Below are 17,965 nucleotides of genomic sequence, written 5' to 3'. Positions count from 1 at the left end.
CAATTCGATTCAAGACAAAGAAATTGTTATACTTACATCCAAATATATCAATGCCAATGAACCGTCTTACAGAATATTTATAGCATAAGTTAACAGGATAATGGAGAGAATACGTGTTATAATAACAATACATTAACGAACAAAACAAGCCAAAATCTACATTAAAGTGGACTGTTTATAACATAAGTTGATAAGTGAATGGAGGGAATACGTATAAAACGAATACGTTAACGGATAATACACCCAAAAATCTGTATTAATGTAGACTGTTTGTAAAGCACCCATAAAAATATAACTTTTAGGGCGATTCTCTAGCCTCGCATCTTTTGTATAAAACGGCAGTTTGAAACTGTCCATTGTGTCTGTCAGATGCAAATAGGCTCGGCATGGCCAGGTAGTTAAGGCACTCGACTCGTAATCCAAGGGTCGCTGGTTCAAATCCCCGTCACACCAAAAATGCTCGCCCTTCTAATCGTGAGGACGTTATAAGTTTACGATCAATCCCACTATTCATTGGTAAAAGAGTAGCCCAAAAGTTGGCGGTGGGCGGTGATGACTAGTTGCCTTCTCTCTAGTCTTACACTGCTAAATTACAGACGACTAATGCAGATAGCCCTAGTGTAGCTTTGCACGAAATTCAAAAACAAGCAAACAGATGCAGATCTGTCATGGGGCCGAACATTAATTTTGTTATTTTCTTGAACGAGAAGGTTAAAACCTTGCCTTCAAAACTTTCCAATAGTTTTGCAACGTTCGAAATTACATTTTACAACAAATAGAGGAAGCTGATTCCGAACAACTCCTAACGTAATGATGTAATTGTAGAAGTTTAAATGAGATTAATGCGCAGTTTTATTGTCCATCAATTTCGCAACGTCATCTCCAATATGCTTAACCAAAATGTACTTTAACAATACTCATACTGTGTTGCAAATGTCAGAGTTAACTTTACAGAAACATCTTTAAAGAATTTTGTATTTCAGTGTAAATTTATAAATTCTATTATGTTACTGTTATTAAAGCACAGGAATAAACAGCACGATTACTTTTTTTGCACCAAGCCTTATAAGAAAAGTCTTAAATAAGAACAAGACGTGCAATGCCACGGGTAAAGATAAGAATAGCAAAGAAATGTGTTAAACCAGAGACTTGTATTAGATTAATGATGAACGTAAAGGAATACAAGGTAGATTATAAATATTTTATGAACGTCTCTTAATTTAAAGAATTACAAGCTAGCCTGCTACCTACTATGAAATGCTTCTATTTTACAGCTTACAAACAGAGAAATATAAAAAGTGTTTATGTAAATCATACTTCTTGAGTCCGAATATTCTAATAAATTATTATCGTGATCTATTATTACAAGTATAACTGTTTATGCAAATATAGTATTTTTCATATTTATTGGTACTTAAACAAAGCAATTAAACTATCAACAACTTTGTTTGGCAAAATAAACTTATAAAGAAACTTTTATAGTTAAGTGTTGGGTTTGTTTTGAATTTCGCGCAAAACTACAGGAGGGCCATCTGCGCTAGTCGTCCCTAATTTAGCAATGTAAGACTAGAGGGAAGGCAGCTAGTCATCACCACCAACCGCTAACTGTTAGGCTACTCTTTTACCAACGAAAAGTGGCATTGATCGAACATTATAACGCCCCTACGGCTGAAAGGGCAAGCATGTTTGGTGCGACGGGAATTACGAGTCGAACGCCTTAACCCACCTGGCCATTGTAGTCATGAGTGCCATATCTCGCAAACATTGTGATGTTAGAAGGTAAAACTGCGCAGGAGCATTAAAGTTAACATTCGGACTCATGCCACAGGTGTCGCTGTGGCTTCTTTTGAATAATTTATAATTTTCGGTCTTGTGATTAAACCGAGAAGCCTCAAACCAATGCAACAAAGCTGCGTCAAGCTTTCTTCCCTTCCTACTGAGCTTATGGAGAATTCTGTGCACTCTAGGATCTTCTTTATTTGTGGTCCAACGAAGTCACTAACTTTAACCTTTGCCTCAGACAGCTTAGAAAAGACGTCTAGAAAGTACTTGAAGGCTGCAGAATCCTTATCAAGAGCTGTGACAAATTGTTTCATAAGACCCAATTTTATGTTTAATGGTTGAAACAACGCCTTCTGGAGGTCCACTGTGTCTGTGATGCTTCCTCTGACTTGCGACTTGCACTTGAAAATTCTTGTAAGTTCGAGAAAATTTTCCATCAACTACTCAGCACTGAATCTACCTGGAATGTTCTGGAAAATGTGTAAATTTAAAACTTTCATTACCCATGTCACAAAAGCAAAGTTTGAAAATAAAAATAGATCTTTTCCATTTACTTAAGGCATAAGCAATTGGGAAGTAATAGTTTCTGCCCAGGAACAAGAAAAAGTAAAAATTGTGTTACATAATATAATCAAAAATAAGCCAAAACAAAAATAAATAAAAATAAAAAGCGCTGAACTAACTGAAAGTATCCCAGGGTACAAGACATAATGTGGGATATAAAATGTATCCTAGGTTTTGGAGGTGGCTGCGGAAGTGAAGAAAAAATAAGTAAAGTAATAGCAATAATAGATATTGAAATTAGGAGAGCGAGATGTGGGCGTTCAAGCCCACAACTATATCATCCTTCACTAGCTGTACTAAATGTAATGTGGAATATGTGGGTCAAACTTCAAACCCATTGCATATACTTATAAATTTACATAGATCTCAAATAAAAACCGTTTAATGAATTCTATAGAATTATGACATTTCAGAATTCACACTTTCACCTCTTTAAAGACAACTATACTAAGAATTGTTGACAAAGTTAACGTTTTCTTATAGCAAAGTCACATCGGGCTCTCTGCTTATTCCACCGAAGGGAATCGAACCACTCATTTTAACATTGTAAATGTGTTTCGTTACCGCTGTACTAGCGAACGACTATTGTCAAACACACCAATACACTTCATCTAGAAAAGTTTTACATTCTGAAACTATGAACATTATGTCCATAAGGATTACACTAAGATTTTAATAACTCTACTGCTTTGAAGATACGGTAATTAATAATTCCATTAAAGCTTATAATAAATTTTATTTTAAACAAAATGCTAAAACTACCTTTTTTATGTTCTTCCCAAACTCCACAAATCTCCAGTTAAATTTATATTTATCTCTAATTTAATAAGAACAATTATTAAACAACCGACCATTTTATTAAGTAAATTACTTTATATATTATTTGATAAAATTAAAAATATAAGTGTTAATAACAAAATACATACTTTTTGAATAATAAAACATAATCAACCCATTTTAAAATATCTAGGAACTTGTGAGCAAATGAGTAATACTCAAACATTTAATTTCATCTCATTGTATATCAGAATTCCATTAAAAATTTAGTCTTCGTTTTAAATTAATCACTAGAACAGTTCTATTATTCTTCATAGAACTGGAAGAAAGAAATGTAGCTTCGAAAACATAAAAGATATAGTAAGTTTTTGTACTTACAATAATTATATATTTTTCAATAACCAGGTTTTTAAAACAAGTATTAGAAGTTCTAATGGGAGCTTAATATTCTACTAGTATAGCAAATTTATATCTTTACTATTATGAGAATAGATTTATTGAAAACTACACAAATCCAGATAACTTACAGATATATAGTTGATTTAATTAGTATAGATAATCCTGAAATAAGTAATGTTATTGACACTATTAATCCAGTAGAATTAAAGACTGAAAATACTTCAATATCTAATACATAAGCACATTATTGATATTTAGAAATAAAAATAATTGATGAGGATATCATTGTAAATATTTTTGATAAAATAAAATATTTTGCCTTTTCAATTTATATTTTATCTTCTTTTAATAGTAATGTGCCATACCCTTCTATTATAAACATTATAACTTCATAATTATTCAGATATTGTAACATTTGTAATACAATACAATATTTTATCAGCAATATTGAAATACTGATAAAAAATCAAGAGTTAATGGATTTGATAGAGAAACTTTAAATAAAATTATTAAATTATTCTGTCACAAATATAGGAATGTATTCAATAAATATAAAGAAATAAAAATTAAAGAAATCTTACTAAAAATTTCTAATAACTATTTTTAGTTATGAATAAGATAATTTAGCAACTAGGACCTAATTTTATTCGAATGTACACCTTACCGCATATAAAGGCTTGTGTAGAGCATGATAGTTACAGTAGACTTAATGGGTGGTGCTTGAAAGTTTTACTAGTTAATTCAGATAACTGGATGGGGCCCTTCAGACTTGTATAATTCGTTTATTGGGTTACCAACCAGACCCTTTCTACCATAACCAGTTTGAACGCTAACTTCAAGAGGCAAGTTTATTTAACTTGGTAGTACCTTATTTTTCTTATTTTTCAATTAATTTCTTCTTTTTCTTTACTTTGGAGAGCAGTCACATTCTCACAACTGTCTGCAGGCAGTGAAGGATGATATAGATGTGGGACGTTGTTGTCTTGAGCACCCACATCTTGCTCTCTTGGTTTTTATTTCTATATCTATTACTATTTCTTTACTTCATTTTTTTTTCATGTGAGACTAGCAAATGGAGGTTAAGACTGTAGACGGTGTATCCCCACCACAATGTAGGTCCTACTTCCGCAGTCACCTCCGAAACCGGAGGCACATTTTATATCCCACACTATTGCTTGTACCCTGGGATCCTTTCAATTAGTTCAGCGCTTTTTATTTTTATTTAATTCTGTTTTGGCTTGATTTGGGCTATAATAAACTAATATAATTAGTCAGAGGTTTGGATTTGTTGTTTTTAACGCAGTCCTTCCTTTTAATTTTGTTTACTTAACCCTATTAGTATTATTTTTTCTCAATATATATATATATATATATATATATACACACACATAGTCTGCCTTGGCTGTAAACTTAAAACACAATAATTCAATATCCCCTGTAGACCAGAAGTAAGTTTACAAATTTGTAACGCAAAAATCCAGCGTTCGATTTTTCGCAGTGGAGAGAATTCAGCTAACACAGCAATAAAAAGTCGAGTTTTACGAATAGCTTTTTTATATCAAACTTTAAGTTGATGATGTGAGAACACTTAGGCCTAAAATCAAGTTCGAATATCAATTGTTTGTTTTTTATTGAAGGTTATGTGCACTAGCCGTCCCTAGTTTAGCAGTGAAAGACTACAGGGAAGACCACTGGTCATCATCACTTGGGCTGCTCTTTTACAAACGAATAGTGGAACGGATCATAACATTACAACAATCCCCACAGCTGAAATGGCGAGGATGTTTGTTTGGACGGGGATTCGAACCCGCGACTGTCAGATTTTGAGTCGAGCGCCCTAACCACCTGATCAATGCCGGGTCAAAATAGATTATATTCCTAAACATTTATGACAGTATGACTTTTTAAGCTATTTTTTTTGTGTGACTTCAGAAGTCGTAAACAGAGCAGCTTATCGCAATATAAAATAAGTACCGATACGTGTTCCAAAATAAAGTCAGAATATGAAGAAAATTCGACATCTTCTAGCTCAAACTAAATGGTCTGGCTCACATATTAAGAATGTCGTTGACATGAGTTTATTTGTTTGTCGTTTTCTAATAGCAAAGCCACATTGGGCTATCTACTGTGTGCCCCAAGGGTAATCGAACCCCTGATTTGAGCGTTGTAAATCCCAAGACTTACCGATGTCCCAGAGGAGGACTAAGCCCAAAGATATCCATTGGGTTATTTGTGTTGTGACTACCACGAATATCGAAATTTGGTTTTAACGTTTTTAGCTTTCAACTTTACTGCTGAGCCACAGAGGGATTTATCATGAATGGGCATGGCGTAAAACAATGTTTAGTTTGCCGGATATTAAACCGTATAGTCCATGGTTTGTGTCCCTTTCAAATTACACTATATCCTTGGAGTAGCTCAAGAGTTGGCAGTCGGTGTTCATGACTACCTGCTCTTCCTCCAGTGTATCAGCTTGAAACCTAGGACAACTAGAGTTTGTAGCGTTTATGAAGTTTTTCATGATTATCTGAATCGAACAGATTTGCATATAAGTTTATTCCTGTTTTCTATTCAGATGGCTGAATTTAGCATAACATATTTTGTTCTAACTGCATCTGATTCACTGATATGCATTTAGGTAATTTCAGGTAAGAGACTATTAGAGATATGCTTGCAAGTTAAAGATGAAAACAGAAGAAAGAAACCAATCTGTACAAAAAAAAAGTGATTTTGTATCATGTTAAATTTAATTAAACAAAATAAAAATGGGGGCATTTTTATCACAAATTAACGATATTTTAGTTGTCCGAATTTAAAAATAAAGTAAATAATTAGAACAATTAAATGTTCAGTCTTATATACGATAAGCTCTAAGTATAGATAAAATCCAACTAGAAATATTAAGACGAAATACCACTCCTTTTATTTTACAAATCGATCATTAGTAATAGAAAAATGTGATAAAACCAAACGCAGCGATGAAAATGCGAACTGTAAGCACCAGTTACTGATTGCGTTGGGTTTTATTGAAAGCAACCTTTCATATTGCAGTTTTTTTTATGAGATTGAACATGACTAAACGGGCCTTAGATTACACTATGCAGCTGGAAAAAAATCAAAAAAATCATTTCGTATAGTCTGACTTATCAATTACTATGTAGTGTAAGTTAACTTCATAAAAATCAATGTACAGAGGTTTTAGCTAGTTTGGCCACCTTGGGCAGCAGTAAATAACACCTAAAAGAATCTGTTACCATAGTTGTTGTCATAGAAATATATGATGGAATTTTGTGGTTATCATCCCATACTTTTCTTAGCGTTTTATCGTAAGAGTCTTATCATAAAAAGTTGAAATTGTCTAGTACGTAATTATGTCACCAGAGTGTTAAAATGTACTAACAACTAGGTAGTGTATGATAAAACTATTTATCTCCTTATTTTTTACAGTTCAATACAAACTACACTATGAGTGATAGCATTACACAAATTGTCCTGTAATGTTCGATTTCTGCCATTGTAGTTTAGCATCCCAAGAACTTTTTTAACCTATCCAAAAACTCAAGCAAAAAGTATAATAAAAAAAAATAAAGTTTTTGATGAATTATAACCAACCTACATCATGTGTATGTGGGTTACTTCATGTAGACATTTTACAAATTGTTCAATTGGTACTGCCTGTTTAGTACCAACTAATTTCACCGGAGATATGTTATTGATTTTATAATAAATCGAAACTGGAATTCCTGAAGTGCACGAAATTGAGAGCGCACAGAGAAATGTCTTGGTAACTAAACTGGAAAAGAAAAGAAACTCATGTGTTCACCTCGTTAAATGATATTATTCTTGTGTTAAAGATACGTTACGTTGGTTCATGCTACTAAAATACTCAAAACTTGCTAATTTATTTACTTTGTTATTAAAACGATCTTTATTTCGATGAACCTCTTGTACAAAACTATTTTAGTCAATACAGAAGTTTTGTTCTTAAGAAAAAAATTAAATAAGGCTGTCTGTACATTGTTCTCCTTCCCTAATAATGAATTAATAGGCTGAAAGGAAACCAAATGTTTAACAGTGCCATCTCTTAGGTTACTCTTATCCGATCGAATAGTCGGATTTGACAGTTACCCTTATAATACTGTCGCGTTTTCGTGACATTGGGTCGTGAACCGTAAATTCTTGGATTCAGAGTACGGGCACACTAAGAACTTGGCTACAAAGAAGTCACTGGATTGAAAATTGGCTAAAATGGTTTCTTTAACACCTGATCCTGTTAGCATATATTTATATATGCACACAGGATTAGGTTTTAAAGACTAAAATTCTACATTAAAGCATTTTACTTACAGTCTTCAAGTGTCGAACAATGTCTTAAAAAAAAACACTGAACCTATGAGGAAGCCAGGCTTTAAATATTTAGTTTTATTATTTGTGGATTTTAAGTAAAACACGTAACACAGAGGTCACTACAACACGCGATAGTTGTTCTCCTTTGGGTATATAAATATTCAGTTAATTTCTTTCTTCCTGGTTCGTACATCTTTAATGTACGGTTTCTAATCTTTTATACAAATATTTTCCGTTATGAATCTGCGGTACATATTGTTATGCTGTCATTTTCTGTTTCTCGTTCTGTCTTTACCGTTACCTAAATTGTTCTGAGAACACCAGTGTGGTCGATAGCTCATCAGGTTTGTTTTTTTTTTGTCTGTGAATCTTATGAAATTTCTCGTTCTTATATGCATGAGTAGAATCACGACTATCTTTTGCATGGACTTTCTTCCCAGGCCTTCATCGAACGTGTTTTGGTATCTAAACTTTTGTGCAATTACACGGTTCTCCTCTTCTTGCGATTGGACTAAATGCAATTTTTTCTCTCGCAAGGGATTTTCTCTCGTTTTACGCATTTTCTCGAAGAAACAGCTTCTACTCTATTTTTTTTTTCTGTTGTTGTTATCAGTTTTTGGGAAGAACTTAAAACTCCGTAAGTTCTCTATTTCTCGATATATATGTTTATAGACAGTGACGTTTTAAGCTAAAAGTCGTACATGTATTAGTGCTCTTGACATCCCTATAACTTATCATAAGCACTTTATTTAAATGTCGAACAAAAACTTGTGGACCGTATAGTGAAAAAACTTGTTATTTTAGTTAACACAACAAATAACATTGCTCAATGAATATGAAAGCTACGAAAGTCAACTGAAATACAAGGCAAAGCAACAAAAGAGAACATTAAATGTTTACTTGAAGTTAAGCACAAAGCTACACAATCGGCTATCTGTGCTCTGCCCACTACAAGTATTGAAACGTGGTTTCTAGAAGTGTGAATCCGCAGACACACCGCTGCGCCAATGGTGGGCGATATTAAATGAGAAAGAACTTTTTATTGGTTAGATACAACTTTTTTTCTTAGGAATTCCTAAAAATAAATTAGGCAAAGAAATTAAACAAATTATTTCTCTCGCCTAAGTTTGGTTTGCTTTGAATTCCGTCGCAAAGCTACACGAGGGCTATCTTCGCTAGCCATCCCTATTTTAGCAGTGTAAGACTAGAGGGAAGGCAGCTAGTCATCACCACCCACCGCGAACTCTTGGGCTACTCTTTTACAAAAGAATAGTGGGATTGGCCGTCACATTATAGCGCCCCCACACCTGAAAGGGCGAGCGTGTTTGGTGTGACGGAGGTTCGAACCCGTGAAGCTCAGATTACGAGTCGAGTGCCCTAACCATCTGGCCATGCCGGGGCATTTTCGTCTAAGCTTGTCTTTCTTCTTTACCAGCTTCATGTTCTAAACAAATAACCTTTTAACTAATGCAACTCGTCTAAATAGATACATTCAAATCTTATAAGCTCTAGGTGACTGCATGCACAAGAAAAGCAAACTGATATTTAATAACCAAATAATGCAGTAAAATGTAGTTTTAGAATTATCAAAAGATCTCATTCTTTTTTTTAAAGACACTTTACAAAACTGTTTATGCACCATACTGTGCAATACTGTTAGGCCAGACAATATTTTGTCATTCTTTCCATTTTATGGGCTAATTATCCCAAGCCATTAGAAAATGTAAACTTCAACACAATAGTAATGCTTACCTGATCCCTGTTCAAAATTGAATGAGCCAGGGTAAGAATACTTATCCTTCTTTAGAATTCTCATATACTTGTACCAAAGGCATGTCACACGGGTTTTGCTTTAATAAGCATACTGATCAAGCATAGGGTCTAAAATAACTGCTATGGTGCCACATGCAGCGTCTTACCTAAACAAAAAGAAGCTAGCAAGGAGTTAGTACTGGTATATGCTAGAAGAAATCAATTTAATAGCAGTCCATAAATAAACCTTGATAAAAATTGTTTTTAAGGCTATAAATTAACTTTTGTTGTTATGCCACGTACGAGAAAGCTTAAAGAATTGTCAGTAGAAAAGATAGATCGTATAAAAAGTGTATGTGATGCTGACTGGACTCTCCGACAAGTTGCTGTAGACTTGATGTGCTCGACAAACACTGTCTGGTGCACCTTAGATCATGAGACTGAGGCAGGTAAATATGAAAGTAGGAAAGGAAGTGGTAGAACACCTAAACCCAATGATACTGATGTTAAGTATATTCAGAACAGAAGGAAGACTGTCACTGATTTCAAGCATAATATAAACTACCATGTATCAACTGACAGAAATGTGTCCAGATCTATAGTGTCAAGAAGGCTCAATTAGAATGGAATATCTGGTCGTGTATCAGTTAAAAAAACCTTTACTGCGATTTCCCAGTATTACCAAGAAACAAAAATTTGCTAAAAAGTACAAAAGCTGAACTGCTGGTGATAGGAAAAGGATATTATGAACAAATGAAACCAAGTTTGAAATATCTAGGCAAAGAGTAGGTTGTGAGTACGACAGAAGAAAGGTGAAAAATACTTACTGAAATTCATAGCACTTACTATGAAGCATGGGTGAGGCAAGGTGGTGTATTTCTGCTAAGCCGATAAGAGATATTTGCAAAATGGATACAATAAGGGACGAGCGTAAATACCATCAGATACTGATTCGTCATGGTATACCCAGGAATTTGTATATTATTGGTAAAGGATTCCACTGCTAAGAAGATAATGACCCCAATCACTCATCTAACCTATGCAGAAATTACTTGTCTGAGAAAGAAGGTGCTGAAATCTTTCAAATGATGCACTGGCCCCTAGAGAGCCCCAATCTCAACCTAACTAAGCAGATCTGGGATTTGATAGATCAAACATTTGACAAATCATAAGTTTACTTCCAAAGAAACTTTATTGGAGTGTATTAGAAACATTTGGAACAAAATTCCAAAAAACAATTTAATTAAATACGTTGCAACAATGCCTGAAAGACTGTCTTTGATTAAATACATGGAACAATGCCTGAAAGACTGTGTTTGATTGAATACATGGAACAATGCCTGAGAAACTGTTTTCAGTTATTAAAGAAAAATGGGGGACACAAAATATTAACTTTTCACTAAACTTCTATTGATTTTCTGTTGTACTAAATATGAAGATTATTAAAATTTGAACGTTTCACTTGTGATTTAACTTTCACTGTTCTTTGAAAGTAACCTGAAACCTAATTTTTGACTTTAACCTTATATTTGTGCACAGTACTGTAAACATAGCTTTATATGACACAACAGGTGGATCCCATCAGCAGTGAACATAAAGAAGTTGGTAATTTGTGAGTTATCTACTGACTTACAACCCTAAAATTCAGGGGTCGATTTCTCGCAATAACAAAGCAGATAGCCTAATACGATTTTGTTCTGAAAGAAACGATATTTGTAGAAAAAATGGCATATAGAAAACAATAACGTATATGATAGAAGCAAAAGCAAGGTCACCTTACACTACATGTAAAGCTTTCCAGGTTGTGTCGAACAATAGTTATTTAAAACACATTTAATGTTTTACCTTTGCAGTTTGCAACCAACATGTTTCGTGCAAAAATATAAAGATAAAGATGTTGTTATGTCTTAGATCACTACAATGCTAAATCAGTTTTAATGATAAATAACACAAATTATTATAAAGATGAAAAACACGTTGAGGAATCCTTTCTGTAGCCTTTTTCACTTAGTATACAACGTCCCTAGATTAATTTTTACTCCTTACTTAAGCATAATTTTAGGAATCGTTAGTACAGGAACCTAGACAACCAGACTCAGCAACAAATCAACAGGCTCATTCGACTAAATGTAGTTACGTTAAAAAAAAATACATTCTGTTTCCGAAACTTAGAAAAAACAAATCAAACTAAATTCTTTGATCGTAGTTTTTATTATAGTGGGACTGAAACTTGAAAGACTATTGATTTCGAGTCTGTTAGCGTGCTTTTATTCCCTTAGAATTAAAGGAAAGAAACATACTTAAAAACAACGAAAAGTGATGAAATATTTTATCATGAACGGCGTCTCATTTATATAGGGATGAATAACAACGTATAAAACCTTTAGACATTGTTATTAATACATCTATTGATATTATAATTACCTTAGAAAAAAATATAGTGAGTTTTTAGTATCTGCATAAGTTTGGTCACAGCTAGTATGTACAAGTTACCAATGAACCAATATAACATAACGTTTTGAAACAACATTAGTCCTTCTTGGTTGTTCCGTCCTCTAAACTAAATTAACATGGTTAAAAAATAAATACATTTAAAGCCAGCACTTATCGTTCATATAATCACCAAGCGTTTTTCTTAACCTCACTTAAACCTCCTACCTCTACAACACCTGAAGGCAACCCACTCCAAAGGCCAACCATCCTCTAAGAAAAATAAAATTGTCTTACCTTAAGACGACTCCTACCCTGCCAAAATTTATATTTGTGTTCCTTAGTCATAAATTCTTTCTTCCATCTAGCCATTCTTCTATCCAGTTTGCTAGCTTAGCTTCTACACCTGTAGAGATAGTTTTTTACAAACCTTTTATGTACCATTACGTTCATCTACATAAGTCATAGCCAATCCAAAAATTGTCAAAATATTTATAACGCAAGATTTTTCCATAATAGAAACCATGTTGACTTTCCAATAGAATTCTAAACTTTGTTAAACAACTTTGCAAAGCATCTTTAAACAGACTTTCCAAACATTTCCCCACAACTAGATATAAGAGTAATAGGTTTATAATTATTATTATTATTAGAACAGGTTTTGACCTGGCATGGCCAAGCGCGTAAGGCGTGCGACTCGTAATCCGAGGGTCGCGTGTTCGAATCCCCGTCCCACCAAACATGCTCGCCCTCCCAGCCGTGGGGGTGTATAATGTTACGGTCAATCCCACTATTCGTTGGTACAAGAGTAGCCCAAGAGTTGGCGGTGGGTGGTGATGACTAGCTGCCTTCCCTCTAGTCTTACACTGCTAAATTAGGGACGGCTAGCACAGATAGCCCTCGAGTAGCTTTGTGCGAAATTCCAAAACAAACAAGGACAGGTTTTATCACCTATAAAGAGGAATTACATCAGCTAACTTCCAATTTTATGGCACCTGCCCACTGTTCAAAAACCGACAAAAAATAGTAGTAAGTGGCTCACATATCCAATCTTTAACCTCATTCCTCTGGAGAAATGCTATCTGGCCCAAATGATTCTTTAAGCTTTCCAATTTTTTTTTTCTAACCAGCTTATAGTTAATTCAGTCATTTTGTTCGAACTTGTTTCTATTTATCAGCTATTCATAATATGGAATACTGCATAAATCTTCTTCAGTAAAAATCGAAGGAAAAGCAAAATTCTGTAACCCACCACCTCACAATCATCAGATACAAATCTTCCTTTATCATTACTCCATTTTAACGTTTTATTTATTTTTAATGTATTTAAAGAAATTCTCACTGTTAATTTTACATTTTCAGCCAAACTTTTCTCATACATTCTTTTTGATGCCCAAATTTCCTTTTCCACCAACCTTTTGGTCTTCTACCAAACAATTTAAATTTCTTAAATTTACGATACTTCAATTTATTTCTCAGACTCTTTGTGAACAAACCTGTTTGTTTTTTTTACTTAAAGCTATCCTGTTCTTTTGTGAAGAATGTGTTTAACTTGAATATTTAAAAAAAATATCTTTATTCTCTATTATGTCTTATCCTCATATGCAGCAAAAAATTTGAACCTAATAGAGTAATAATCACTTGCACTTCGATGTTCACCATTTTCCACCCTCTCGATCATTTCTATATTTGAAGTTAACAATAAATCTAAAATAATTCTGGTAAATGTTAATATAATGGTTAAATCATGTTTAACAGCTTGGATTTATGAGCCTCTTTATCAAAGACTTAAAAGGATAAGTCCCTTTGCAATAGTTGGGTGGTAAATAAGTTCCTTATTTAACACTATGGAGACATAAGGCCTTTATCGACGACTTGAAAGCATAAGCTTCTTTTAAACGGCTTGGTGATATAAACTTGTTTATTAACTAACAACTTGTTTAGAGATATGAGCCTCTTTGTCAAAGACACAAAAGGGTAGCTAATTTAATGGCTTGGAAGCGTGAGGCCGTTTATTGATGGCTTTAATGAATACATCTTATTTTAACGGCTTGGGTTTTGAGAAAATGTTTATATAGACATGTGAACACCAAATCCTTTGTTAAAACTTGGAGACACAAATGCCTTTGTTAACGCCTTAAAGACACAAATCCTTTTGTTAACGTCTTGGAGATATAAGTTTCTTAGTTAACAGACTTTCAAACATGAGTTATTTTGTTAACAGACCTGTAACATAAATCCATTCACAACGGCTTATATGTATAATCATTTTTATCAAAATTGCTGTAAGTATGACCGCACAGGAGCTCAAAGTATACATTTTGGTGTTTTTTGACCTTCGACCCCATAACATCTTTAAAATGGCATCAATTTAAAAAAAAAAGGAAAAATATCAAAGCGTATTGGGCAAAGGTTTAACCCTGCTAAGCTTCAAGTGAATCTATTTAGAAACGAAGAAATGACGTCGACTGAAAAGTGTTTGGAAAAAGTAATAAAAAATAGTTTGTCTCACCGCAGAGACACGTGACCATAGTTTTGGGAAGAAATTGTAAATATATATATATAGTTGAAAATAACAAAGCATTATTTTAACTTATGACTATTATAAGTGATGATTAATATAATAGTGTTAAACAATTTAGCTTTGGATTATGAAATTAAAAATAGTAGCACTAATTATAATTATAGAATAAATGAACATGTTATTAATTACGAACTGTTCGCTAAAGTTTCCAGTGTAAGATAACAGTTTTGAACGCATAGACTTACTCATTAATCCAAATCTGTGTGTACAATGTTACGTGTAAACCGATCTTGCGTGTAAGGCCTTTTTATATTTACACACGCATATGCGTGAGGGGTAAATGCTACTGCCGTTACAGTTAATTAGAGTTATAGCTACACGCGCACTCGTTCTCTACTTTCCGTTTGCTCCACGTGCAGTGGATAAATACCAAAGTAGTGCCACCACACTCCAGTCACGAGGAATAACGTTCATCACTTCACACGCTGTCAATGATTACTTCTCGAGCGACGTGAAGCTGGGCGGAATGAATCTACAAAGAACGTTCCAATGCTCTTTGCTCAAGTCTCGCTGGGTATTCTTTCTTCTCCAGATAATATCTTTATTCAGAGTTGGAGCGCCCACAGGTAAGCCTAATACACGTAGTCAGTCAGTATACTCTATTAGTTTTTTGTTCTTCTGTTTTATTTTGCACATATCAAATTTTACTAATTAGATACAAACTAGACGCAATACTAACTTTTATAATGGAAAAATATAATTAAATTTGTTTAATAATTCATATTTCATAAACTATCAAGCGATTACACGATGATCATTTTGGCGAGCATTAACAAAATTTATTAACTTTGACATTCTATTAGAAGATCAAACTGAGGATCTAGAAACAAAATATTTACATTGAAATGTTAATATTTGTTTAAGAGACATTTTATTTCCATGAAATCTTAGTGGTTGAAGAACGTATTTGTATAGAGTACTATTTTTCTGGAAAAAATTTCGTTTTGAAATTGCTTTTTAGGCTCAAAGTATTTCTTAAAGAAATGCAATGTTTCTGTCTTTCGCTTGTAAATCTTAAAGTTAAAAAAACCAAAACTATCTATTATATCTTAATATTATCTCTTCTTTTGTTTCATTCTCTGGTCTGGCATGGTCTGATTGTGAAATTGTGTGACTTGCAATCTGCAGATTGCGGTTTCGAATCTTCGTCCCCGTTAGAGTGTTATAATGTGAAGGCCGTTGGTATAAGAATAGTCTAAGATTTGGAGATTTATGGGGTTGACTAACCGCTTTATCTTTAGTCTATTACTACTAAATAAGGGGCGGTACGCGAAATTCTAAACAACCCAAATTTGTTTTTTTTAATACTTATTTGTTGTATTATCCAGTTTCAAACGTTATTAAAGATTAGCCCACAGTGGCTTAGCGGTATGTCTGCGGTCTTACAACGCTATGAACCGGGTTTCGATACCCATGGTGGGCAGAGCACAGATAGCCCATTGTGTAGCTTTGTGCTTTCTTCAAAACAACGACAACATTAAAGATTAACTGAACAGGTTAAATATTTTTCTTGTAAACATCAATTAGAAAGCAACGTTGTTCTGTAAGAATCTTTATTTTGGTACTAACACAGTCAGTAAAGTCACCGTAGTAGGAAGATGGACAGACATCATTCACGTTCAAAAGCAGAATTTAAACGTCGAAAAAGTGTTATAATCTTATACTATAAAATGATTAACAGCTTTTTTGATTTACTTTGAAACATATATTTTTGTAAGAATATTTCGGGCCTGTTTCGTGAGAACTGACCTTCCACAGGTTTTATTTGTGAAGTAAATCTTAAATGGAAGTTCGTGAGTAATACCACACAGTTTGACTGAACGAATAAGTCAGCACTCACACACCTGTCACGCAAGTCCCAAATTATCGTGTTTTTTTTTCCTTATCTGTAACCATAGGTTCAATTGAGGAGTGTGATAAAGCACTGCGTTTTACTGGTGGAGTTAGCTGGCGAAAGTATAATTTGTGTGGGAAAAAAATAACGAAACTTGTAGTACGGAGGTAAGGATTATCGGTGGTTTGTCCACGGTCGCACCTTTTCTGTAAACATCAAAATCACAATGAGATGGAGTTTTCTTTGACAGCTACTGCGCTTAAAAAGTGTCTTAAATTAATAACCTTTAACATATAACTTGTGTTAATGGTTGTAATCTAACGTTTAGAAAGATGGTGTATGACATCTCTGTTTTTACGTTCTTGGATTTACGTTTCTTTAGCTATTGTTTTCTCTAGCGTTATTTCTCTGACGATACGATTAAATATAAACTGCGCAAGAGAACATTTGTAACGTAACTAAGTCCCTCGCTAGTACAGCGTTATGTCCACGGATTTACAACGCTAAAATCAGGGGTTCGATTTTCCTCGGTGGGCTCAGCGGATAGCCCGATGTGGCTTTGCTATAAGAAAACACACACACACAAACACGTAAATAATATGCGTAAAATTATCGAATTATCTTTTTTGCAAAGCCACAATGGGCTATCTACTGTGTCCACTGGGGGGAATAGAACCCCTGATATGAGCGTTCTAAATACAATTAGTTGCCGCTCTCCATTATCTGAGATAATTTTCCAGTTATATTGTTATGCATCTGACGTATTATGATACGTTTCAAAACAAATCGTTTAATTTATGCCCATTCATTGCAAAAAACATGCGAATCTATTAAGTAGCATAATTTTGCTGAGGTGCCTATTTGTGGTTAATGTACTGCAAATGGCACTTATTACTTGAAGTTACTGTAGCTTACTTAGCAGTAGGAAAGAAACGACGTGGTAATGCTTCTGATATCCTCAAAATAAACCCGTTTTTAAATAGCATTACAATTCAGTATTCGATCCCTGTAGTGGGCTCAGATAGCCAATTATGCATCTTTGGGCTTATAAACACTATATTGTAATGATACTCAAACAATCCTTTTCAAAGATAACAGTTTTCATATTAATTAATTAATATTAATCGTTGTTAGGAATTCGATTGAATAGGAGAAAAATCTCACAGTAGAAGGAATAATTTATGCAAAGACGCACACACACACGTAGATTAAATCCTTATGCACACACAGAAATACAGACACGCAAACATAGAGAAATCAAACATGTACGTACATCATATATGTAAGTAAATTAGATTAATACATGCTATATGCTTGTTTTTTGAATTTCGCGCAAAGCTACTCGAGGGCTATCTGCACTAGCCGTCCCTATTTTAGTTGTGTAAGACTAGAAGGAAGGCAGCTAGTCATCACCACCAAACGCCAATCTATTCTTTATCAACTAGTGGGAGTAGCGGGATTGGCATGCACATTATAACGCCTACCACGACTGAAAG

General features: G+C 33.9%; 1 protein-coding gene across 2 annotated transcripts in view; it reads left to right on the top strand.

The window, feature by feature from the left end:
- The first annotated feature begins 15,018 nt into the window (after window positions 1-15,018).
- Window positions 15,019-17,965, top strand: part of LOC143238843 (protein amalgam-like) — a 52,284-nt gene continuing 49,337 nt past the window's right edge. The window contains exon 1 of one of the 2 annotated variants that reach the window (XM_076479418.1): window positions 15,019-15,201. In XM_076479418.1, coding sequence (XP_076335533.1) covers window positions 15,102-15,201 — 100 coding nt within the window. In that variant the 5' untranslated portion in view covers window positions 15,019-15,101. The remainder of the gene's footprint in view (window positions 15,202-17,965) is intronic. The other variant, XM_076479417.1, reaches the window with a different exon arrangement.

Source organism: Tachypleus tridentatus, chromosome 13 (genome assembly GCF_004210375.1).
Source record: "Tachypleus tridentatus isolate NWPU-2018 chromosome 13, ASM421037v1, whole genome shotgun sequence".
Classification (NCBI taxonomy): domain Eukaryota; kingdom Metazoa; phylum Arthropoda; class Merostomata; order Xiphosura; family Limulidae; genus Tachypleus; species Tachypleus tridentatus.
Note: the sequence above shows the minus strand (reverse complement) of the source record. Positions and strands in the feature narration are given on the sequence as shown.